Source organism: Nannospalax galili, unplaced genomic scaffold, assembly GCF_000622305.1.
Source record: "Nannospalax galili isolate Female #2095 unplaced genomic scaffold, S.galili_v1.0 scaffold1233, whole genome shotgun sequence".
In the NCBI taxonomy this organism is placed as follows: Eukaryota; Metazoa; Chordata; class Mammalia; order Rodentia; family Spalacidae; genus Nannospalax; species Nannospalax galili.
The window spans coordinates 1,115,925-1,143,052 of record NW_008333791.1 but is presented as its reverse complement, the minus strand read 5'-3'; the positions used below and the strand labels follow the sequence as shown (position 1 = coordinate 1,143,052).

Below are 27,128 nucleotides of genomic sequence, written 5' to 3'. Positions count from 1 at the left end.
ATTTTGGCTAAGCAAGGATCATTTTTCAGTATGAAGTTGTCACAAATATTGGATGGGCTCATGCTTAAAAAAAAATGCTGTTATCTGAAATTCAAAGTTTGCTAGTGTTCTGTATTTTATTCGCTAAGTCTGGCAACTCTATACAGAAAGCAAAGATATTGGTTATTTTGTTTACTGCAGCATCCTCAGTGCTAGAATAGCAATGAAACGTCGCCCTCAATAAACATTTATTGGATGGATGGATGGATGGATGGATGGATGGATGGATGGATGGATGGAATGTTCAAACGGAATCTAAAACACGCCTAAAAGAGCCTTCGAGTAAGAGGGGTGGAACCTCTAATTGATGAAGGTCTTTCTCCTCAGGTTGGGTGGAGTCCCGGGTGCTTCGCCAGACCAGGTTCCAGCTCCTCTTCAAGCTAGCCTTGGCTCCCTGGTGTCCTTCGGGGGCGGGGCCTCCCTAACCCGCAGACCAGACCCAGCCCTGGTCCCTTTAACGCCCCGCCTCCCCAGCGCCCTCGTCCGTGACGTCACCTAGCGGGTGACCAATGGGGCTGCGGCTTACTGGCAGGCCTCGCCTGCGGCTGCTGCCTAAAGGGAAGTGAGCTGGGGTTGAAGCGATGGCCCGGGTCTGGAGCTCGCGGCCGCCGCCCCCGCCTCCGCTGCCAGCGGGTCTTGAGCAGCTGCGGCGGGAGCCAGAGCGGGGGCCCCAGGCGCAGCTGGGGTGGCAGCGGTGTGTGTGATTGTGGAAGTCGCCGCTGGCGGAACACCTCACGCTCGGAGTTCTTCAGGCTGGCGGAGCGCTCGCCCCTCATCACCGCGCCACCCCAGGCCCAGGCAGCAGGGCTGGAGTTTGCCCAGGCTCCGGACTGGCTCTCTCAGGCCAGTGTCCCTTCAGACTCAGGACAGAGGCCACAGAAAGGTGGCTTCCTGGCCCGGGCGTGTTCTTGACGCCCTGGCAAGGTCGGGGTTGGAGCGGCCGGGAGGCACTTCCTGCCACCACCACTCCAGCCAAGGATTAGTGAGTTCCCGCTGCCTGCTTTGCGATTCCTCCTCCCTTTCAAGAACAAGTATCTTTTCCCTCTTCTTGGAAATCCTGTCCCAGAGGTCCAAAGTACTTTAGCTTAGTGTGTCTTTCCCCAGCTCCTGGAGCACTCCTAGAAATACTGGCTAGGTCTACAGGACTGAGCATCTCGCATTCTTGACTCCGCTTTTTCAAAAACCCTTTGGCAGATAATAGTTGCTTCCCATTCCATACCCAGGGTTTTATCCATTTGAATCACCAGTTCCTTGGCTATCTCTGTGTGACTTCCTCCACCCACCTGACGTCCACTTTCCTCTGGACTCCATTCTCCAGCACCCAGCGAAGCTGGTCAGTCCCACCCCTGGGTGGGAGTGATCAGGGGGCTCTGGCCCAAGATTTCCAACCCTGGAAGGCAGCTCCAAGGTGGCAAGAGAGGTGGGCGTCGGATACGAACCTGGAAGCTCAGGAGTGGGTGCTCCACTCACTCCACACAAGAAGATGAAAAAGCGCAAAGAGCTCAATGCATTGATTGGCCTGGCTGGAGACAGTCGGAGAAAGAAACCCAAGAAAGGCCCAAGCAGCCACCGCCTGCTTCGCACTGAGCCTCCTGAGTCAGACTCAGAGTCCAGCTCAGGGGAAGAAGAGGAATTCGGAGCTGTTGGAAATCGCTCTCGATTTGTCAAGTGAGTGAAGCAGTGGTGAGGGCTGAAATGGCAAAAGACATCTTGCACTACTAGCAGGGCACATAGATAAGAGAGGGAAATCCTTTGGAAGAAAAAAGGATGTAGACCTTGGAAGACAAAGGATGAAAAAGTGTTGGAGAAAGCAAGTGCAAATCTTGAGTGAAGAATAAGTTAGACATCACTCTTTAGGTGTAACAAGATCTCCAAATCCAGGATGAAAATGTGGACTTGGGAAATGGGCTAATAGCCCAAGAAGGAGTGAAAAGGGTTAAAAATGGACACAGATGGACAGAGAGGCTTTTAGGACTAAGGCCTTTCAAAAAAAGGTCGGTCAAGGGATCTTAAGACCACTATTTTGTGTGCTCTTGATGAGCTTTGATGCTGATGGTAGGGGAATACAGTGAGGGCCATAATGTAGGAACTTTGAGCCTTGAGACTAGGTTGAAGGGTGAGAGGACAAAAATAAGTAATTTTTTTCCCAAACCAGTTTTTATGTGAAGCAACCACTAAACAAATGAGCTTTGCAAACTTTGAGGATAAGAGGGCAGGTTGGGAAAGGGCTAAAGGAAACTTCAGAGGTACCCTTGGACCCTGTCAAAAACCAAACTAGAAAAGAGGATTCTACTGGGATGTTCAAGCAAGTGCTGAACAGGCTAAAAAGAGATCTGGCCTTTTGCTAGTATGTTTAGAAAATGCCTGTATCGTTTTATTAAAGAGTTTTGTTTTTTTGTCTGAGTTTTGTCAGATAAGGTAGTTAAGAACAATCATGTGTTTGTGGTATGGTCATCTGATGAAGTGTTAATCTTGAAATCACCCTGCTGAATTGGTTTAGACTTGAAGGCTGGACAAAGTGTGGTGTGAAATCTAGCCTGTTTCTGTTTTTGTCCTTCTGAGTCAGTAAGTTAAAGAATATCAGGTACCCACTTAAACCTACAGATCTTATTTCTTTCATTCCATTTGCAGTAAAACTTGGTCAAAAGTTTATGAAGTTTCAATAAACTGAAACAAGGTCTCCTGGGGTAAATGAGCATATATTTGAGAGACAAAGAGTGATAAAATTACATAGAACCACTCATTTTTACCCTTCCTCCTTCCCTTCCTTTCTTTTTTTCTTAGCATTACTAAGGATGAAGCCTAGGTTTTCATGCATGGTAGACAAGTACTCTCTACCACCAAGCAAACATCCCTAGCCCTTTTGTGATAACGGGGTTTCACTAAATTGCTCAAACTGGCTTAGAAATTATAATTCCTCTGCCTCAATCTCCCAGCAGTTGAGTGTAGGCATGTGCCCCATCGCTGTCTTGGTTTTTATACTTCTCGAACTGGGCTCATCTCTAAAGACCTCCGTCATAAGTTGATGGCAGCAATCAAAAGCCCATAGGAACTCGTTTCCTGTGCAGTTTGAAACCTTTGTACCTTATAGAGAACTTTCCATAGGTTGTATTATTCAGTCACTTTCAATTACCCGTTTCCCCCTGGTAAATCCACTGGTTACTCATTAGAGAAGATAATTGCATGATACCACATGTGTACTGTTACTAATAAAGCTGTTCTCACAATCCCTTTCATAATCATACTCATGGTTGAATTTATTCTTATGATAGGGGAGACTGCTTACGATGCTGCAAGATCTGTTATCCCCTCTGTGCTTTTGTCATTCTCGCGGCCTGTGTTGTGGCCTGTGTTGGCTTGGTGTGGATGCAGATGGCTCTCAAGGAGGATCTGGATGCTCTCAAGGAAAAGTTTAGAACAAGTAAGTGGTAACCCTTTTGGGGATATAATCTTAGACTCTTTTCCAGGTGTTGGAACAAATCAGCCTATGTTGAATTAGGAGTTTGCCCACCCTGGTAAAGCATTTATACTTTTGTTTAGCATTTTTATACTCTTTCTCAATTAGCAGTTTTAATATTGTAACACTTGTTTTTTAACCCCTAAGCAAAATCATTGTCTGCTGTGTACCAAGACAAGTAGCATTTGAAATAATGGCATTGTAGTCAGCTCAGTGCAGAGGGGAAGAAGTCCAGGAGCCTAGAGCCTCCACCCACTGCCCAAACTTCCCCAATTATAAAGTGGCTATCTAAACACTGGGCTGTTTCCTTCTACCTCAGAGGGCCAGTAGATTAAAACTGTGAGCATTTTTGTGTATCTGTCAGGTGTCTTAACACTTAGTAAACATTATGTACGAACATAGGAAAAGACAATAATTGTAAGAGACACCATTTATGGAGTGCCCCGTGTGTGTGTGTGTGTGTGTGTGTGTGTGTACACACACACACACACACGCTGATGATGAGTATTATTTTGTGTTCTTAAAAAATCAGAAACTGCTGGGCGTGGTGGCGCATGCCTTTAATCCCAGCACTTGGGAGGCAGAGGCAGGTAAATCTCTGTAAGTTCAAGGCCAGCCTGGTCTACATAGAGAGTTCCAGGCCAGCAGGGGCTACAGGGAGACCCTGTCTCAAACAGACCAAAAAAAAGCAGACACTGAGCTGGTAAGATTGCTCAGTGAATAAAGGTACTTGCTACCAAGGCTGACAACCTGGGTTCAATTCCTGAATCCCACATAGTAGAAAGAGAGAACCAACTTTTGTAAGTTGTTCTCTGATCTACGCACACATACGTCATTGCACAGGCACACCCACACACATATACACAAAATAAATAAACAATAAAAATGTTTTAAAAAAAGAAACAGAAGCTACCAAGCATCGTAGCACATGCCTTTAGTCCAAGCACTTGGGAAGAAGAGGCAGGCAGATATCTGAAATTGAAGCCAGCCTGATCTACATAGCAAGTTCCAGGTCAGCTGTCACTACAGGGAGAAAAAAATAATAATTATTATTATATAAATAATAAATAAAATAATAATAAATAATTTAAAAGGAAATAATAATAGTAATAAATAAATAATAAGAAATGGAAGCTTAGAAAAATTAAGTAGTTTGTTCAGCAATTAAATGTAGCAGAGCTGAGACTTGATCCTCTTGCCTCTTGATGCCCATGTCCGTGTTTATAGCCACTACTGCACTGCCTCACTGTTCCTAGAGCTTGTGAAAGCCTGTACACATTTCTCTCAAGTACCTCAAAATTATTTGATAACAGCTTGGATCAGTAGTCTAAGAAAAGTTTAGTAAAAGTTGGAAGAGCTGAATTTTTTGTATGTTTAAGCACAGAGCAAGAACTACTAGATAACCAATTGTTTGCTCTCTATAGATATGCTTGTTGTGACATCTGTTTCAGGGGAAAAAATTTCACATACCATAAATAAGGTTATTGTTTTAAAGTTTTAGAAAACATTTTTGATTCTTTGGAGTAAATTACATATTCATGAAGAGTTACAGTAACCACAGTGGTACTTACCTGCAGCACAATGCAACTAATAGAGATATTTGACTCATGAGTTTTAGATTTAAGAGACTTTTTAAATTTTATATGCTCTAATCATAAGTTTCTGTTTTATACTTCCAAACTATGTTTTTCGGGAAGACATGTTCGTATAGTAACTTAAACAGACTTTCTTTTTTTTAACAACACTAAAATTTTTGGTTTAGACCTCAAGGGTTAATTTTCTAAGCTTACAAACCAGTATCAGGTTAGCAACAAATACCCTTATCTCAATAGCATTAGCACACCAGAAAACTGACTACAGACTTTCTCAAGGTTAGAACAAGTCCTGGTTCTAGAACTGAAATTAAGAGTTTTTTCCATCTTAAACCTAGATCACAACATCCTACCTTTCCTTCACCCACCTTCTGTTGACCTATAGTCATTCAAGCTGTTTCTCAGAGTGTTATTGGTGTCTCTTTTCATCATGCTTGAAAAAAATAAAATTGAAATACTCACTTTGGTTTTCTTTTTAGTTTCTGATTCAGGAAATGGAATCAGGTAAACCATAATTCTTTGCCAGATTCATCCTGACCTACATTGGTTAATCAGAATACAGCACAAAAAAAATAATGAGATTTATACTCTCAGGGTTGTTTCCCTGCTTATTGTTGTTTCTTCAGTATTGCAAGGTATTTCTGAGGCCAGTATTTTTTATATGTAAATAGTAATCATAACTTGGAAACAAAGGTGCCGGAAGCAATGTTTAACTGTAAGTAACCACCGAACACACTTTTCTGCCCCATCAACCCTCCATAATGAGTTGAGCTTCCTAAGCTTGTGCCAAAGCTTGTTTTGATCACATACAGTAATTATATATTTGTACATTTAAAAACATTGCCTAGTTCTGCCCTCTAGAGATTCCTTCTCCAGCTGTTCTGTGCTGTATTTTCAGGATACCAAGATAATTTATACCTTAGCTGAGCCTTTTTTGTTGTTGTTTGTTTGAGATAGGGTCTCACTATGTAGACCAGGCTGGTCTTGAACTCACAGAGACCACCTGCCTCTACCTCCTGTGTGCTTAGATTAAAGGATCACATCATCATACCCAGCCCTTAGCCGAACTTCTCATGGAGCTCTTTGCTTGGAAAATGTAGGACAGGTAGTAGGCTTGACAGTCAGTCAATAAATACTTGTTGAGCATTTGTTAATACCAATCCCTGGAAATAGTATATTCAAGAGATGTCATGAGTTACACCTGCACAGTGGAGCCAGCTTTCTATCACTGAGGAAAATTCTCCTGGGGCCCTGACTGCATTTGTCAAGCCAACAAGTATGAAATTGTCAATACAGTTGTTTTCTTGGCTTTGATTTACCACAATATAAATACCAGCCACCAAGCTGATGACCTGAGTTTTTAATCCTTCCAACACCAGGATGACCTGAAGTTCACATGGTGGAAGGAGAGAACCAACTCTTGTGAGTTGTCCTCTTACCATACACGCATGCCTGGCACATGCATACACCCACCCCACTCCCAACACACACACACACAAGGAAAGGAAAGGGAAGCAGAGGGGAGAGAGGAGAAGGGAAGGAAAGGGAAGGGGGGAAAGAGAGAGGAAGGAAGGGGAGGGTAGGGAAGAAGGAGAGAGAATGGTGAGGGAGGGAGGAAATGGAAGGATTAAAAACTAAAAAGAAACACCAGCACATATAATAGCTAAAAGCAGGACTTCTGAGGGAGGGAGGTGTGTAGGGTCTGGAGTGCTCAGATCATAAGCTGGACTACTATGGACTGTTTGCTCAGTAGTTTTGCTGGAAAAACCAATTATCTTGACTAAATGGTGGCAATTTTGTTGTTTAAATATTTTTTTGAATTGCGCTTCTACTTTAAATATATTTCAGTAAGTTTATTTTTTACTTTTTAATACTCAGCAAGACAGTAGAACTCCCTGACTCAAATAAGACCACCTATTTATTGACTTTAATGCATTTTTGAGAAATTTAGAGCCCCTTGTTCTTTTATTTATTTATTTATTTTATGAGTGTTACGCCTGCATGTATATGTGTACTTCTGTCATGCAATGCCCACAGAGGACAGAAGAGGGCATCAGATCCCCTGTAAAGTCAGTTGTTAGCTGCCATGATGGTGCTGGGATTTGAACCCTGGTCTTCTTCAAGAGCAACCAGTGCTTTTAACTGCTGAGCCATCTCTCCATCCCTGTCTTGTTCCTTATTTTAATAAAATTTTCAAAGAACTTGTGAGGAACAGGAATATTGCAAAAATACCTAAAATAGAAAGTAAAGCAGAGAAGCTTACATTTTTCCTTGCAGTCAGATTAACTTGATTATTAACTTAAAAGACTAGCTGGCCTTGAAACTCTTAATTCTGTATCTATTGTCCAAAATCAGGTATTTCAGAAGACCTCAACAGTTGTTCTAAGGAAAATTCTGTCTCCAACTTTTCTTCTCTGTCAATGATGAGACATCAGAGAGAAAGAAAAAATTACAAAAGCAGGAAACTAGTAATGAATCAGGCATCTCCTTTTCTGGCCATACAGAGAAAGTAGTGATTTGGTATTTAGTACCGAATTTAAAATGGTTTTGGATTAATGCAGATGCAAAGATGTGCCTGTGACATCTTGAACATACTAGAAAGAGTATTGGTCCTGTGAGCACAAAGTTTGACTGTTTGCATCTTTGTTTCTTGTTACCATAAAATTTGAACAATCACATATTCTTTCTGAGCCTATATTTTCTTATTCATGAAACATGAAGCTGTATTTTTGCCACCAAAGCACTTTGGTCATTTCTCTGGTATGATATCTGTCACATATGTCACATTTCCAATAATCCTCACTAACCACCCCCCCAGACTGAGAACTACAAAGTGTTTTGTATACAGTGGAGTTAAGTATAGGACTCAGTAACTAAGTAGGGGCTCAGTAACATTATTTAATGATAATTACATAAAAGCTTATTGCAAATTATGAAGACTTTGTATAAATATAAAATATTGGTATCAACATTATTATATTATTAGGGCTACAGAGATGGCTCAGTGGTTAAAAGTACTGGCTGCTCTTGCAGCGGACCTGGCCCAACCCCCACATGGTGGCTAATAGCCATCTGTAAGTCCCATTCCAGGGTATCCAACACCCTCTTTTGGCCTCTCTAGGCATTGCACATGCAGATGCCCTTACATACATCTAGGCAAAACACTCATAAACAAAATAAAAATAAATAAATTTTCAACATTATGTGTGTTATATTTGAGTGGTATGTTCTGAAATTTCCATTTCCTAATTATGAAGATGAGAAAATAAGAACTACATAAAATCTTTTGAGACTCAACATATTAAATTTTAAATGAGTTGCTTTTTTGTTAAAGAACACGAGTAAGTAATTGTAAGTTGCTTGTTTGCTCTACTTCCTCCCATTCATGTAATAAAAATGCTTCAACTTGACTTGGCTCCCCTAAAAAGCCCAAATCAGATAGTGATTATGATTCCTCTTGGTTTATAGTCTCAGGATCCAGCGTGTCCTCAGGGCTCATCAGCTTTACATATTTATTAGTTAATAGTTAAACTCTGGTTTACATATTTGTCTTATTTCTTTTCTACCTCTGTGACCTACTTAATGCATATAGACTTCAAGAGAGACCCCCCAGGGTGTTTGCCCACCTGAATGTTGAAGATATTCATGGAGTGGTGTTTTTCTTCGGTTTCCCTGTAGCCCCAGCTGGCCTAGAACTCACTCTATAGACCAGGCTGGCCTGGAACTCACAGAGATCCACCTGCCTCTAACTCTGGAGTTCTGGGATTAAAGGTGTGCACCACCACACCTGGCTCTGGTGGGTTCTTCTTTATAGCCTAGCTGAAACTGTATAAGAAAATTCACTGATATAGAGCTGCATTAGAATGAGTAGTGAAATGCTTTTACTGAGATGAATCTATTCCTGCAAAGCATATGTAAACCAAATGCTACCCTAAAAGTCTACTTTGGAAAATGATTGAAAAGACCTCATTTCTTTTCATTACTCTGAATTTTTTTGTGATGGGCTTGCTTTAAATAGAGATACTACTACTAGCCTCAATTTTTGTGGGACTTTTTTGTTCTTAGGTGTGCTTTTTATTTAGTTAGTTGCTTAGTTTTCTTTGTTAGATTGAAGAGGGGGGTAAGGTAATGAGAAGTATGGTTGAGAGGTAAGCAAAGGCCAGATTTATTGAGGTAATATTTATTGAGTGCCTAAAATGTGTATTCTAAGTGTAGACCATACAGAAATGGACAAAACCCAATCATGGAGCTCACATTTTAGTAAATTATTTTATTTTGGTCTTTGATGTGAATTTTTGGTCTTAAAGAAGGCATATAGTAACTAATCAGGCAGTCTGTGACTTGAAGAAAATGATAATAGGTTTTATTCTGGAGGAATAGCCATTATCAATATTTTATTTTTCTTTTTTTATATTTTATTTATTATTTTTATTTTATGTATATGAGTATATTACCTGCATGTGTGTAAGTGCAGCTGTGTTGTGCGGTTCCCATGGAGGTCAGAAGAAGGCGTTGGATTACCTGGCACTGGAGTTGCAGATGGTTGTTAAGATACCATATGGGAATCAAACTTGTGTCCTCTGCAAGAGAAGCCAGTGCTCTTAACTTCTGAGCCATCTCTCCAGCCCCAATATTTTATTTTTCATTAAGAGGAAAAATACTTTTTAAAGAAAGAAGAAAGAACATTCTGCCAGGCCTCTACCTTCAGACTGGCAAATCACTAAACCATGCAGGCAGAACCTATTGTTTCACAAAAAGTCCAGATATCTCCCTGTACTTCACCTGGCATGTTTTTTTATCTTCTGTTTCATCAGACTTTTGAATTGGTTCAAGAAAATACTGCTATTCATGACAAAAAGTTAAAAATCTTAATTTTATATCATGAATATCACCACTTTGTAGTCAATCAATTTACAGTAGAAAAAATAGATTTAAGTCTTTAGAAATGTAGTTTCTAACAACATCTTGATCATTCATGGGGTAGGAGTTGTAAGTCTTCATTGACTAATCTAAAAGCCAGACACTTAACATTTATTTGTCATTTACCCTGTATGCCTAGCCAGTTAAGTGCTTCACAGTTATTCTCTCATTTAATTCTAACACTCTTGGGAAGTATATCTTATCACTGCATTACAGATACGGAACTTAGCTCAAAGAATTTGAATAATTTATTCAAAATCATAGTAAGCTATAGAGTTGAAATTCACATTCAACTCTTTCTGTTTGTTTTCTTTCTTAGAATTTTTAGTGACTTGCCTTCATTGTCATTGTTTCATACTCTGGGGAATCCAAGGGATTCAGTGCCTTGTATATGCTAAACAAGAGTTTTACCACTGAGCCAAGTTGCCTAACTTTTTAAAGTTCGTTTCCAGCAATAAAATAATCCCAGTTAAAACAGAGGTTTAGGGGCTGGAGAAAAGACTGAGAGGTTAAGAGCACTGGCTGTTCTTGCAGAAGACTGGGTTCTGTTCCCAGCACCCTCTTCTGACCTCCATAGTCACTGAGCATGTGTGATGTACTTACATACATGCAAGCAAAACACTCATACATATAAAAATGAATACTAAAAATTTTTTCAGAGGTTTAGTGTTAAAGATCCACCTTTACAAGGCTGGAAAGATGGCTTGGCAGTTAAGAGTACTGGGCGCTCTTGCCAAGGACCTGGGTTTGGTTCCCACCATCTAGGTGGTGGCTAACAACCATTTGTAACTTCATTTCCAGGGGACCCAAGGCCCTCTTCTGACCTCTTCAGGCATTGCATGATGTGTGTGCACTTACTTGCATGCAGGCAATACACTCATACACATAAAATAAAAATAATAAAATATTTTAAGAAGATCCACCTTTATATAAATAATAGTGTAGCCCTGTCCTCAGTTTTCTTTTTTCAATTAGGTAAATATGAATTAAATCATTATCACCCCAGAATTAACTTTTATTTCCCACCCTGTGATCATTTTTTCCTCTTGGAACCATCTGTTTATTTATGATTGTTCTTATTTTTGCTTTTAGTGGAATCTAATCAGAAAAGCTCATTCCAGGAAATCCCCAAACTTAATGAAGAACTTCTCAGCAAACAAAAACAACTGGAGAAGATTGAATCTGGGGAACTGGGCTTGAGCAAAGTCTGGATCAACATCACAGAAATGAATAAGCAGGTAGCAAAAGTGTGTCTTTATTTCTATGGAAGCTGTAAATATTTACATTGATTCAGGTTGTTTGTCTGTCTAAATTGAAGTTTCCCTGCTGGAATCCCAGCAAGTTAAAATAATAATTATTTGCCAAAAATTTAAATTCATTTACCAAATATTTTAAATGTTAGCCCTTTCTGCAAATGAACAGAATTGTACAGAGAGCAGTATAGAGGGAGTTGAAAGTAATTGAGTCAGCTTTTTCTACAGAGAAGTATAGGTATTATATAATAAGGAATGCCATCTAACTCCGAAGAAAAGTGGATAGCCTATTGTTATTAGATAATGAGAGCCTTATTTTAAGAGTGTTTACAAACTTAGCACTACAGTGTAATGCTTGTGGAAAGACAAATCTAAAACATTCACACAGCTATGGTAGTCATTCTAGAATAGCTTAAGAGCAAATGATAGAGTCAGTTAATCCTTTGGCCAGGCAAGGCAAACCGAAACATAAACTTTTTCAGTCTAAGTTGTCCAGAGCTCGGTAGGCACTGCTTCCAAAAGAAGGAACCTACCACAGAAAGGGTATTTCTAAGGATGCTGACCAAGAATCTCCCATGTGTAAAGAGCTGTTATTGCCACTGGGAACTATAGCCCCATCCTCAGGTTGTTTGTTCGGTTTTTGATGTTGTTTTGAGGTTGATTAGGAAAGATACTGTATTGAAAAGAAAACTCAAGTGCAAAATACATTAAATGAGGTTTGTCATCTTTGTTGGGACTAAGAGAATATTCTCTTCAGAGTGGAGTCACAAAGAACAGAATGAGCCAGTGGAAGGGGGAGCACTTTCTTAGAAAAAAGTGCTTGTCATTATTTCTAGTCATACATTTTAGCCACATTTTGGGAGTAGGGTAATTCAGTAGTTGAAGCTGGTCTAGGAAAATAGCTTCCAAACCTTTACCTGGAACCCACAGTAAGGACTATCTTCATAGCCCAGTAAGCACATACGTGACGATATGCTGTGGTTTGACTGCATTCCCCTGTTCATGTGTTGAAAACTTAGTCCCTAGATTTATATGTTAAGTGTGTGAGGACGGGGAGCCTTTGGTGGTGTTAGAAAAGAAACCCAAGCCGGGCGTGGTGGCGCACGCCTTTAATCCCAGCACTCGGGAGGCAGAGGCAGGTGGATCTCTGTGAGTTCAAGGCCAGCTTGATCTACATAGTGAGTTCCAGGACAGCTGGGGCTACAGGGAGACCCTGTCTCAAAAAGACCAAAAAAAAAAAAAAAAAAGAAAGAAAAGAAACCCAAGCTAGCACATTTGCTTGGTCTTATTTCAGTCTTGTGATGCCCTCCATTATATTTTGAAACAAAAAGACCCTCAACAGATGCAATCACCATGCTCTTAAATGAGCTAAATAAAACTTTATAAATCACCCACCCTGTGGGATTCAGCTGTTGCAACAGAAAATGGACTGACACTATAAGTAGCTGAGATTAAAAACTTCTGAAAACAGTGACTCACCTTTAATATCATTGATTCCTTATATTTTATTTCCTATTCATTTCTATTTTGAGTTTTGCAAGGGGGGGGAGATATTTTGTTTTTTAAAACAAAGTATCATTATGTAGCCCAGGCTGCCCAGATTGCTAGGATTATAGGTGAACCACCATACCTGGTTCTATTTATTTTAATCATACATGAAATAATTGATAGATGATAGCAGCTAGGATTTACTACTTGTCATTTATCCATTTAAAGAAAAACAGATATTCACTCCTTTTGTGCACAGAGAATAGGATCAACTCTGGCCTTACATTTCCATAGCAAATGAGCAATATAGACAGGGATTACATCAGGAGAAAGTAGACTACACTGAAGCTCTGAGAGATAATTAACAGCTCTCCTGGGGCAATCTGTGAATTCCGGTAGCCAGAATGGAGATAATCATTCTCACACAAGGATAAGATTGCCTTGTATAAAGAGGCAATACCATGCTGTTTCCCTCTCCTTCTTATAAATTGGCATTCAAGGAAGACTCAAAAGAAAAATTGGTACTTCATGTAGTGTAAGAAAACACATAGATCATTGGTTTTAGTTTCTGAGTTTTCTTTAACCAGGAATCTGGACACAAAAGAATCATTTTATTCAGCACTTGGGAGGCAGAGGCAGGCAGATCTCTGTGAGTTTGAGGCCAGCCTGGTCTACATAGCAAATTTCAGGCCAGCTGGGGCTACAGGAAGACCCTGTCTCAAAAAGACAAAAAAGAAGAAAGAAGAAAGAGAGAAAGAAAGAGAAAGAAAGAAAGAAAAAGAAAGAAAGAAAGATGATAGATAGATAGATAGATAGATAGATAGATAGATAGATAGATAGATAATAGATGATAGATAGATAGATAGATAGATTTTATTCTTGGCCTGGTCGTTTTTAATGTAGGAAGTACCTGGGATGCAGATATATAGAGAAATTTATTTAAGTCATGGGACTTTGTATATGAAATTGGAGAAGGTTGAACTGAAACTCTTTCCATTTTAGCTTCACCATAGTTTCAGAGATGATAGGACTGACTTCTGAGGCCAACCTAATGCAGAGGAATTCTCAGCTAGCATAGACCCAGAAGAATGGATGGTGGGGAAGTAGAGCTATATGTCATTTCCAGAGGCAGTTTAGCACTCTGAGTGGTTTTCTCTGATGGTCTATTCAAGTAAGAGGCATTTTTCCTGAACCAAAATAGGTATAAAAATAAAATTAATATTTAATTGTGTTTCTTTATCTAAAGGTACTTTGCTTTAAGGTGCTTCTAGTAGCAATTCAAAGTAACTTAAGAAAATGTATTCTATCACTTAACAAGGAGTGTCCTTTTCACAAAGTGATTTGAAATTAATGCAGTCTGGAAAAAAAGCCATCAAGGTTGAGAACATTAAAATCAAATTTTACCTTGAAAAATCTTAAAACTAGTACTTAGAGCCTCATTTAGATTTGTTTTATTAATGAAATTTCTGAGAGTGTACTGTCACCTGTTGACCATTATAAGAGTCTCCTCCCTTTCTATGAAGAACAAATATTTACAAAGCTGCTTTTATGGAGCTAGGCCTTACAGATTCTGTCTTAGTCTCTTCAGACTTCTCTAACGAAATACCTTAGACTGAGTAACTTATAAATAAGAATTTATTGCTCAGAGTTCTGGAGATTCAAGAGTTCAAGATTGATCTCTGATGAAGGCTCGTTGTCTGCTTCATACCTGATATGTCTTGCTGTAACTTCATGGCAGAAGCAACAGAGGAGCTTCCTTGAGCTCTTCATGAGGGTAGAGCCCTCACATATCATGTCTGAAAGGCTCTACCTTTTAATGCTATCACATTGGAGATTTTCAGCATGTAAATTTTAGGGGGGCACCAATATTCAGACCATAGATTTAAAACCAAAAAGATGTTAACGCCTTCCTTCAGTGATCTTACAGACAAGTGGACGAAGTAAGAAAGTAATCAGTCTTAAACAGGGTAATAAGCACTAAAAAGCAGATCCAAATGGTACTGGGAGGGCGTATTCAAATGTGTATACCCAACCCAGGCTGGGGTCAGGTGATGTTTCCCAGAGATGTTGAATTGAGTCCTGTAGGGAAATAGAACCGGGGAAACTTAAAAAAGAAGCAATTACTGTAGGTAAAACAGTACAGTTGATCCTCATAATTTTACCTACTTGCTAAAATTTCTTTGTAACCTCAAACTCTATACTTCTGAAGCTTTTTCAGTCATTTTATATGTACAGCAGCAAAAAGAACTGAGTCACCCAACACATATTTATAACTGAAGTTGAGCAAGGCAACATACTCCTTTCTGTTCCAGTTCTTGTATTATAAACAAGTGGTTTTTGTGGTATCTTTCATGTCATATTTTTCACACTTTTGTCCTTTTTGTTGGTGATTTCCCTGAGGAAAATACCTGTTGGGTAGGCTTCCTTCAGGTATGACTTGCAGTGCTGCTGACAGTGAACTCAGTAAGTCAATAGTCTGTATTAAATAAGAAGTTTAAATGTAAACACGTGTAAAATAAGGCTATGTATTAAATTGATAAGTTAATGAAAATGATGTGACCAAACGGCTCATAGGAACCTAACCCCATTCCCTAGGAGCAATAATGTAATGTTCAATAATTCAGTGTTTGCTGCAGCTTTTCAAGAGATAACTAATAATAAGAATGGACTATATTTGTAAAAGGGTAGATAAGTATAAAGACTGTGTATTGAGGAAAATTTATTCCTTCCTTATAGCCCTAATTGAGCACAGAAATAAGGCAAAGATAAAGTAAGCCAACAAGAACAATTGTCAAGAACCTTAAGTGCCCTTCTGTAGTAATCTACTGATCTTGGTCCAAATTGCCTCATGCATGGTGATGAATCATGGTGGTGGTGCCACATGGTGATAACTGCTCTACATTAATGTTTTATTGTGGGGGCTGGAGAAATGGCTCAGCAGTTAAGAGCACTGGCTGCTCTTCCAGAGGACCCCAGTTTGGTTCCCAGCACCCATGTGGCAGCTAACAACCCTCCTTAACTCCAGTTCCATGGGATCTGACACCTTTTTCTGACCTCTGTGGGTATTGCACAACACAGGTGCACTTACCTACATTCAGGCAATATACTCATACACATAAAAGAAAACTAAGAAATAAAATATATTTTAAATGAAAATTTTAAAATGTTTGTGCGGGCCACACTGTTAACTGCATTACACATATGGTCGCCTTTGTTTCTGTAGTCATGTGAAGTAGGAAAGTGGTACTTCCATTTTACAGGTAAGAAAATTGAGAGTCAGAGAGGTTAAGTGATTTGCCCAAAACCATACAGCTGTGTGGCAGTGCTAACTTTAAAATGCTCAAGACTTGGGAGCCTGTTTTCTTTCCTTTTTATCATTCTACCTTCCATTTTTATATCCCCTGTAGAATTAAGTAGGTATTCAAAGATGAAAGACTATGATGTTGTGTCCTGACTTAGTGGTCCCTACTCATAATCATTACGATTACCTGTTTTAGTAATTTTTCCTTTACTATTTAAAGAACATTTAAGTTCAACCCTAAAATTAAAAAAAAAGCATTTCTGGTTTTATAGTATAAAATGTTATATTAAGCAAATGGTCTACAGTGATTGTTTTTAATTTTGCTAATGAAAAATCATGCAGTATGCATAGACATGCTCATCTTTTGGCTAGAATGTGATTCTTTTTTCTTAATGGTTTCTATTTAACTCAACTTTTTAGTCTTTAGATTGCAAAATGTGGGTCTTTGTTGATAAATTCTGTAATGCTTGAATCCAATCTAACATTCTAGGATGTGTTTATTTGAGGCCAAAGGAAGGTCTCCTTTTCCCTACATTCCCATTATACATGTATCTTTACTATAATTTTCCACAAATTTTGGAATTGCTCTACTGAAAAAAAGGAAGTCTGGAAGATGGAATCCAACTTTGTAATGTATGGGCATAAAGTGAGTCCTGGTGACCAGTTTGTGATTCAGGTCTCATAAGTGAAGAAAAAGCCCTTAGTGTGTTAGGTAACTGCAGAGTTGATGGTCAGCTTTCAGAGTGTGCTCTTTCAGTGATACAGCTGAAACTGTAGGCCCAAAGTGTTTGTGACACGGAGACAGAGGAACAGTGCCTAATCTACTCATTTATTGGCTCTGATTACCTCTCTGGTTTTGGGTAAAATGGCAACTTCTAGCCAGCCACACTGACTTTCTCTGAGGCCGTAGTATCCCAGAGATATTTCTCACTAGCTCTGCCATAGCCTCACAATATTGGAATACCTGATAGAATAGTTTCTATCCAGAATACTCCACTGAGAGCAGGGTTTGTTATCCCTTTGGGATCTGGCCAGTTGTCAGTAGTAGGAGTTGATACACTATTGGCTGAAAGGCAACCACATACTTGGGCATTTAGAACATTCTTACCTATCAAATTGGTTTTGAAACAGATGTTTACATAAATTGGTGCAGCTGGTAGCACACGCCTTTAGTCCCAACATGTGGGAAACAGAAGCAGATGGATCTCTGTGAGTTCAAGGCCAACCTAGTCTACATTATGAGTTCCAGGCCAGCTAGGGCTACAGAGAGACCCTGTGTCAGAGGAGAGTCCCTTCCCTACATATTTGTGTATGGTTGTCCTCTGTCAATAAAATGGTGGCATTGTGTATTTATAAAACTGTAATAGTTTTTAGTATACATGAGCTTATCAGTTATAACGTGTGCATGGAAAAAATGGAAACATTCAGTACATCGTGCTTACAACTTCCCTGTTCACTGAATGTGTCTATATGCTCAGTGAAAGACATTTAGGTTATTTCTAGTGCTTTGCTAGTACAAATAAGAAAGACGTGTTGTGCATGATTTTTGTTCCTGTGAGCAAGTAATCTTCAGGACAGATTTCTAGAAATGAAGTTGCCGAACAAAGGAGATAAATATTTCAGACTTTGAAGACTATGCCCATATAATGTTCAAATAAGCCTTCTTCAGTTTGTATTCCCATGAACATTTCATGGGTATGCCTCTTTCCTTATTTCCTTTCAAGGCCTAATATTATTCATATCTTCTTAAAGGCATGGCTGAAAATGTCCTTGATATAATTGCTACTCTTAAGAGGTTTATAGCTTCTGAGAATATCTTTCCCTGTGGGCCGAGATTTGTTGCCTTTTTGTTTTTATTTTGTGTTGTGGGTTTTTTTGGTTGGTTGGTTTTTGGTTTTTGGTTTGTTTTTTTTTTTCCAGACAGAGTCTCCCTGTAGCCCCAGCTGACCTTGAACTCACTATTAGACCAGGCTGGCCTTGATCTCACAGAGGTTTCCCTGCCTCTGCCTCCCAGAGGGCTGGGATTTCGCCCAACTTCCTTTTGGTTTTAAATGGATAGAGTTAGAATGTTGGTGGGTAGTCTGCATATTTTGGAACATGTAGGGAAAATGGCATGTTTAAATCCTCATTAAATTTCAGTACTAAAGAACTGTCAATGATTTGATATTTCATTTGTACCAGGTACTATGCTAAGAGTTTTATTTATATGTGTCATCTAACTGTTAAAACCTGTATCATTCATGTGTTGCTGTGTTGCATTTATCCCAAAATTTGGTGACTTAATACATTTTTTAGATGTCAGGAATTGTGAAGCAGCAGAGCACAGTGGTTCTGACTATGATCTCTAGGGTTTCAGCTAAGATGTCGGCACAGAGGAGATGCCAAACACTTGTTGAAAGAGTGACAGAGAATCTACTTCTGCTTTATCTGACATCTGTGGTGTCGTCATAGAAGAAATTTCAGATTTCTCCCTTGTTTCTCCCTTTGAATAATTTAAGTAGTATTGATTATAGATCTTTAAATATCTCATAAAATTCTGCTGTAATCCATCTGGGCCTGGACATTTTTTATTTGGGAGGTTTTGTATTACTGTTTCAATTTCCTTATATGTTATGGGTCTGTTTAAACTTCCCTCTTCTTGGTTTAGCTTTGATGAGTCCCATGATTTTAGATACCCATCCATTTCTTTTAGGTTTTCAAATTTAATATAGGTTTTTGGTTTGGGTGGGGGGTTGTTTTGTTTTGTTTCATTTTTTGGTCTTTTTGAGACAGGGTCTCCCTGTAGCCCCAGCTGTCCTGAAACTCACTATGTAGACCAGGCTGGCCTTGAACTCACAGAGATCCGCCTGCCTCTGCCTCCCAAGTGCTGGGACTACAGGTGTGCACCACCACACCCGGCTTAATATAGGTTTTTAAAGTATTCTCTTATCATGTTCTGGATCTTTTGGGTATCTGTTGTGATATTTCCCCTTTCATTTCTGATTTTGGTGATTTGGATTTGCTTTCTTTTGATTAACTGAGCTAAGAGTCTGTCTATCTTATTTAGCTTTTCAAAGAAACAGCTCTTAGATTCATTGATTCTTTGTGTTGTTTTCTTTGTTTCTATTTCATTAATTTCTGCTCTAATTTTTTTTAATTTCATCTTGTCTGCTGGGTTTGGGTTTCATTTGTTCTTGCTTTTCCAGAGCCTTGAGTTGTAATGTTAAGTCATTTATTTGTGCTCTTTCTGATTTTTTAATGTAGGCACTTTAGAACTATAAACTTACCTCTTAGCTGCATTCAGAGTGTCCCAGTGGTTTTGTTGTGTTGTGTTATCCTTTTTGTTTAGTTCCAAGAATACTTTTATTTCTTTTTTAATTTCTTCTTTGAACCATTCATCATTCAAGAGTATGTTGTTTAATCTCCATGAGTTCATGTAATTACTAGGGCTTCTTTTGGTGTTGATTTTAAATTATTGTGTTGTGATCTCATAGAATGCATAGAATTATTTCAGGTTTTTTGTATTTGTTGAGGTTTGTTTTGTGCCCCAGTATGTGGTCAATTTTAGAGAAAGTTCCATGGGGTGCTAAATACAAAGTGTATTCTTTGGTGTTTGGATGGAATATTTGGTAGAAATCTGTTAGGCCCGTTTGTTGTATGGTATCATTTAATTCAGATGTCTCTCTGTTTATTCTTTTTTCCAGTTGATCTGTCTAATAGAGACAGTGGAGTACTGAAATCCCCTACTATTACTGAGTCGTGGTTAATCTGTGTCTTAAAGTCCTATAGTACTGTTTTTATGAAATTGGATGCACTAGAGTTTGGTGCATATATGTTCATGATGTGACTGTCTTTATCTCTTCTGATTAATTTTAGTTTGAAGTCTATTTTGTCAGATATTAGAATTGCAGCTCCTGCTTGTTTCTTAGTGTCATTTGCTTGGAATATTCTTTTCCATCTTTTCACTTTAAAGTAATAAAGGTGAGATGGGTTTCTTGAAGACAATAAAAGGATGAATTTTGTTTCTAATCCATTCAACTAGCCTGTGTCTTTTGACTGGGGAGTTCAGTCCATTAATACTTAAAGTTATTTTTGGAAGATTTGTATTGGTTGCCATCATTTTGATTTCTTTTTGCATTCTTGGTCTAATTTTGTGTTTCTACAGTTGTATCTTCGTTTAGTTTCTTTTGCCACTTCAATATACTTGTTCCTTTTTTCCATTCTTTGTATTGCTTCAAGTATTCTCTGAAGGGCTAGCTTTGTGGACATGTATTCTTTCAGCCTATTTGTGTTATGGAAGATTTTTCTTTCCCCTTCAACTATAATAGACATTTTTGCTGGATAAAGTATTCTGGGTTGGCACCTATGGTCATTTAGAACTGGAAATACTTTGGTCCAGGCTCTTCTGACTTTTCATAGTTTGCATTAGTAAGTCAGCTGTAATTCTTATGGGTTTTCCTTTATATGTGACTTGCTCTTCTTTTGCAGATTTCAGTATTCTCTTTGTTCTGTGCATTTGGTGGTTTTATTATGATATGCGGTAGGGAGTTTCTTTTCTGGTCCTGTCTGTTTGGTGTTCTGTGTGCTTTTTGTAGTTGTATGGGCTTGTCTTTCCTTAATTTGGGGGAATTTTCTTCTACAGTGCTGTGTAAGATCTGATCAATACCATTAACCTGAAATTCTTCTCTTTCCTCTATACCTATGATGCATAAATTTGGACTTTTCATGGTGTCCGACATTTCCTGCACATTCCATTCCTGTGGTTTTTTTCATTTTTTTATAATCTTTGTTCAGCAGTCCAATTCTTCAACTTTACCATTCAGTCTTGATATTCTGGTTTCCATTTCATTCATTCTCTTGGCTTATTGAGTTTTTTACTTCCTTCTTCATTTAAGCCTGAGTTTTCTTCAGTGTTTCTCTCTTTTGTGAATTCAGTCGAAAGTTTATCCCTACTTTTAGTTCTTTGATTTATTTGTTTATGTGTTTTTTAAATTTGTTGAATTCTTTGGTCATGTTTATGATTGTTCTTTTAAATTCTGTGTCCTGGGTTATCTCTAGGGGGTTCTAATTATAGAACTTTTTTTTTAGAACTAGTAATGTTTGGTTTTCTTTGTTACTATTTTTTCCTTTGTGATTTTGGCATGTCAATTTCTTCTGTTGTTTGTGATTCTGGTATGAAACTCAAGCCTTCCTGCTTCTGTTTGTATTATTGGTGTGCCTTGTTTTGGGGGGTTTTTGGGGGGGGCGGGTATGTAAAGCTGGTTGGTCTAGGCTTTAGGTCCTTTCATTTGATTTTTATAATGGAGGGAACAGCTGGCTTCAGTCCAACTACTTAGGAACTCCTGCAAAGGCCCAAGTCAGGTGCCAATCAGGTACTGTCAGGCTTCCTCTTAAGGTCTGGGCCCCTACTAGGGAGCAATCACAGCTGAATTTGGGAAGCTGGCTAAGGGGAGGCCTAAAGGTCTTTTAGGCAGTCTGCAAAGGTCTGGGCCCCTACTGAAAAGCAGAGAAGCCTAGCCCTGGGAGAGTAAGAGGGGCCACATGTGATCCCAATGTAGGGGGATGGGCACACCACAGTGGAAGCCAGATCCAGGTACTCTCAGGCAGTCTGCAAAGATCTGGACCCCTACCAAAGAGCAGAGAAGCCTAACCCTGGAGCAATGGGAGGGGCCACATGTGGTCCCAATGTAGTGGGATGAGCATGGTGCTCATTTGGGAAGCTTACCACCAGGTGGAGGCAGGAGCCAGGCAATCCCAGGCAGTCTCCAAATTCAATTTCTGGCAGACCTACATTCTTTTATTATTTTTTAAATATATGTATATATGTGTGTGAGAGCATGGGTTTGTACACATATGTGAGCACAGTGCCCATGGAAGCCAGAAAAGGGGGTTGGATCTTCTGAAGCTTAAGTTATAGGTGGTTGTGAACCTCCTGGTGTGGGTGCTAGGAACTGAACTTGGGTCCTCTGCAAGAGAAGTATGTGCTTTTAACCACTGAGCCATCTTTCCAGCCCCAGTAGACCTGTATTCTCGTCTAGAATTTGGAATAGAAACCCAGTCTGATACCAAGACTTTTCGAAGAATGTTTTGAGCTACACTGGAAGACTTGTTAGAATATGATCTCTGTAGCCTGAAAGTGAATGTTATACAGGTTCCCTCAGTCCTCGTTCAAGATAAAAGTCTAGCTATTGAGAATCCTACCCCTAAGTCACAGAAAGGAAGCCACATTTTATTTTGATTCAATACCTGTTTTAATACATTCATTGCATTCTTCAGTGAATCAGTGGGTATTTATTGAGCTCCTTCAGGGTACAAAGTAATACTTTGGTTGAGCTATTGAGTTTGAAATATTAATCACATTATTAAACCAAAACGAAATCCCTGAGTAGTTGAAAGTTCTGTTCAAGTTGTGAGGCTACAGTTCCTATAGACTGTATTTTTGTGATGATGGGCTTTTACTTTATAATATATGTTCCCTCTTGGACAGGAACAAAAGTTCAGTTAAATAACTAAGGTGTTATATTTTACCAAAGTGAAGTCTTGAAGTGGTTCTTGATCATCAGCTTTTTTCCTGTTCAACTGTTGAAGGATTGTGTGGTAATCACTTCATCTTTTGAGTAATTTAAGAATTTTGTACCTTGTAGTTCCCAAGACTAGGGTAAAGAATAATACTTGTCTTTCCCTCTGTGGCACTACCTTAAACTAGACAGGGAAAGAAAGCTTCCTACATCTCAACTCTGTCCAAAGTACCATCCAAACTCCTGTGAGTTGACAGGGTACCTTGACATCATCAACATAGAGTTGGTGAAGGAAATATGTGCTCTACAAATTCTGTTTTCATTGTTTACTAATCTTTTCCAGATTTCTCTGTTGACTTCTGCAGTAAACCACCTCAAAGCCAATGTTAAGTCAGCTGCAGACTTAATTAGCCTGCCTACCACTGTAGAGGGACTTCAGAAAGTAAGTAAACACTGAGATTAACTAACTGCTGCAATTCTGGCTTCTTATAAGTTCTCTTTGAAAGCCTAGCATTTGAAATCAGCTGCTCCAACAGGGCAATAGTAAAGTATACCATTCTTTTCTAAGGAATTCAAAACAACTTTATTAGTTGGGCCTTTAATTTGCAACAGGTTACTTTAACTATCGTTCTTTGGCTTTTCATTTGTCTCTCTAAATTACAAAATTGCTCTGCTGGGGCTATTACGTTAGCGTATGTGGGTTTACTTATCAGTTTGTCATTTACAATGTCTTCATGAAAGCAAACCAATACATGAGAGTTGCCCTAAACTTCTGCTGTTTTGATTCTTTGAAAAAGAGCTGGAATATTTGTTTTTCAAGATGATCTAAAGGAAATACAACAGTGTAAATAAATGCAGAGTGTGTAAATAAAGGGTGCTTTGAAGCATTTTGACTGGAAGTATAAACTTTTTAAAAGTACTTTGGAAACAATTTCATACTACCTTTTTTTTAAAAAAATACATTATGTGTAGCAATACAGTTTACATATTAAATAACACTATAATAGAATAATTTGATGTCATTTTAAACAGAAGAAAAAAGGGAATTTTTTAGATTACAGAACTTCCCCCCAGAACAAACTTGGAAAAAAAAAAAAAGTCACTTTTTCTGAGTCAGTGTGAATAAATGTATTCAGTGACTAGTTGTGTCTAATTGCACTAATGGACAATAGAGTTAAATAAGCAAGCCTGACTTTCACAATCATAAAGGAGTAACACATGTTGGTGTTACTTCTAAAGGTATGTCCTCTAAACAGTTCACTTATAAGCAGCATACCCTACAACCTATGCAAACATTAGTTCAGAATTTGTTTACTTGATCCCTGGTATGTAGACAAGCCACATGGATGATATTCAGGAATAGTTAGAGCTGGATGGGGAGAGCAGATAGAGAATGAGAAGGAAAACAAGGTGTCTGATTGTGAACACAAGGAGCTTGATCACTGCAACAGGCAATGAAAGAAAGGATTTGATTCAGGAATAAGACCCCCCTCACACGGTGTATATTATATCTAGGATCCTTGGCTTTTAAAAGTTAGTATGTGATACTTGATTTGATTGTATGTCATGCTCTACCTGTAAACATCTATGTTGCTATACAGAGTGAGAAAGTCTATAAAGAAGAATAAAACTTAATTTTTTTTGTTCATCTTGTTGAGACAGGGTCTCCCTGTAGCCCGAGCTGTCCTAGAACTCACTATGTAGACCAGGCTGGCCTTGAACTTACAGAGATCCACCTGTTTCTGCCTCCCAAGTACTGGGATTAAAGGCGTGTGCCACCACGCCCGGCACAAAACTTAATATTTTATAACCACAATGTTATGTACTCAGTCCATATAGTTTGCTACTTGTCCAATATGGTCATCTGCTTTCAGCATTTAAATTTAAAAGATTGGGACAAAGTTAATGAGGCCAGATTCTTGCCATTGTTCCCAAGGGTCAAATAGGAAAGTGGTAGGCCTCTGTAGCCTTTAGTGCAGAAGCATCTTTGGCAGTCTTGCATTAGAAAAGGAACTGACTTGTTCTTGCTCTCATTAATTCAATAAACATTTGTGGAGCTTCCTCCAGTGTGTACCAGGCACTTTGCAGTGGTGGGACTACTAGCTTTAGAGTTTCATTTCCAGGATTTACATAGTCTGTCAGCTGCTTCCCTAAAAAAAAAAAAAAATCCCTAAACAAGAGCTTACTATATTCCTGTGTCCAGCCAGTGAGGATTCTGTAACAGTAGGTGTCTTTGAATGCCTATGGCTTTTGCGACAACAGAGCTTACATAGCATACCAACTTAAAGACTTCTACCCCAAATGTTCTCTTTTTACAAATCCTGACAATAATGCTAGTCACTGCTTTTGTTGCATACAACTCAGTTTTGAAGTAAGTCACCCAAATACCTAGCTTTAATTTATATCATGTAATTTTTTTGGAGGGAAGAGATAAATCAATTTTATTGTCCATCATTATATTATACAAAAATTTACAAATAATACGTTTGTACAGGAAAAGAACCAAATGAATGGTAAATAAGAGCTTAACAGCAATAATTTGAACTTGCTTTTTTCCCCATGATATTAGGATGACAACCATTTCAAAACACATGCCTGATGTCAGGGTAACTTTTGTTCACTGGCCAAAGTTCACCCTTAAAATTAAGACCTTCAAGTGTTTCTGACACGTCTACTGGCTCTTGACAAAACTTTTGCGATCTTAAAAAAAGGCAATATATTCTTGGTGTTCCAGGGCTATATTGAGCTCCACCAGCTAATCTGCAAAAGTGTTGTCCACCTCTCGGTCTGCAAGGAGATCCATTAGGTGGTCATAGAAGGCCCAGTCCAGGGAACCCGTATTGAGTGTGTAGTTCATACCCTTCCATTCAGAGTCACCAGTGGCCTGAAAGTTAACTTCCTTGGTAGAGAAAATGTCACTCTCGGCCTCTTCTTCTTGTCCAATCTCATCTTCTGGACATATCATGTAATTTTCATACATATATATATATATATATTTATGTGTGTGTATGCTGAGTGTTATTCCTATGTGTATGCAAGTGCACCCATATTGTACAATGTGCACAGAGGACAGAAGAGGACAATGGATCCCCTGAAACTGAGTTACAGGGTGTTGCTAGCCACAATGTGGGTGTTGGGAATCGAACTCAGGTCCTCTGCAAGAGTAGCCAGTGTCCTTAACCACTATACCATCTCTTCAGCCCCAATTTTCTTTTTCAGTATTGAAAATGCTGTCTCTTTTTCACTTGAATTCCTGTATCTGTGTAATTGAAAAATTGCCTTGGGGACTACCTCAGTTGGTAGCTTGCTTATCTAATATGCACAAAGCCCTAGGTTCAATCTCCATCACCACATAATGATCTAAACCAGAAGTTTAAGGTTAAATTGAAGCCAGCCTGGGCTATATGAGGCCCTGTCTCAAAAAAATAAAGTAATTGGACTGGAGAGATGGCTCAGTGGTTAAGAGCACTGACTGTTCTTGCAGAGGACCCGGGTTCAGCTCTTGCAGAGGACCTGGGTTCAGTTCCCAACTCCCACATGACAGCTAACAGTCATCTGTAACTCCAGTTCCAGGGTATCTGATACCCTCTTCTGACCTCCATGGGCATTTCAGGACACAGGTGTTTTTATATGCATTACAGGCAATACACTCATACACATAAAATAAAAATAATAAAATATTTTTTATTTAGTAAAGTAATAAAAATTAAAAACCTTCATTAAAAATACTAATGTCACACTATAAATTGTCAGCATGTCCTAATAAAGGGACAAAACCCACCAAATAGTAACACTTTTTTGAAGGGATTTTTTAGAAGATGACTTCTGAATCATGTCTTCAGTATACTTGGGTTCTTTAGGGCTAACAAAAACAAAATATAGTAGCAGCCATACCTAACTACTCAGTTGCTGAAAGAATTCAGCTGCCAGGTAGAATGTTTCCTAAGCTCTGCACTGCTGATTTCTTAGAGCCAAAGATGATCCCTACCCAATTTTGCATAAAAGCCATTGCTTGATGCTCCTAGCTGGTGACATTTGAAAGCATTGGCTCTGGCTTCTGCTAACCTTCAGCCGTGTTTGACACAGGTCTTTTGGAGGGCTCATTATCTGCAGATCCCAAATTTTATGAATACCTTTTGCTCTAGGAAAACTTAAATTTAGAAAATAGCTTGATTATATTTTTATTATGTGTATTTTATATATAATATTCATATAAGGAGAAAGTATATATGTTTCTTGTTAATTGTCTCAGTATAAATTGCATGGAATTCATAGTTTGAATATAGTTGAAATAATTAGAAATACTAATCTATAGCCGTGTGTGGTGGCACACACCTTTAATCCCAGCACTCAAGAGGCAGAGGCAGTCGGATTTCTGTGAGTTCAAGACCAGCCTGGTCTACATAGCGAGTTCCAGTCCAGCTGGGGCTACAGGGAGACCCTGTCTCAGCCCACCCCCAAAATTTTTTTAAAATATTGATCTATATTTGACTTGTGTTTAATATAAATTAAAACCACAGTGTGCATTGCTAGAGAGATGGTTCAGTGGTTAAGAATATGTACTGCTCCCACAGAGGGCCC

At 38.8% G+C, this 27,128-nt stretch overlaps 1 protein-coding gene across 1 annotated transcript in view; it reads left to right on the top strand.

The window, feature by feature from the left end:
• The first annotated feature begins 575 nt into the window (after positions 1-575).
• Efcab14 (EF-hand calcium binding domain 14) overlaps positions 576-27,128 on the top strand; it is a 52,416-nt gene continuing 25,863 nt past the window's right edge. The window contains exons 1-4 of the mRNA XM_008828529.3: positions 576-1,707; positions 3,312-3,460; positions 11,101-11,246; positions 22,891-22,989. Coding sequence (XP_008826751.1) covers positions 1,523-1,707; positions 3,312-3,460; positions 11,101-11,246; positions 22,891-22,989 — 579 coding nt within the window. The 5' untranslated portion in view covers positions 576-1,522. The remainder of the gene's footprint in view (positions 1,708-3,311; positions 3,461-11,100; positions 11,247-22,890; positions 22,990-27,128) is intronic.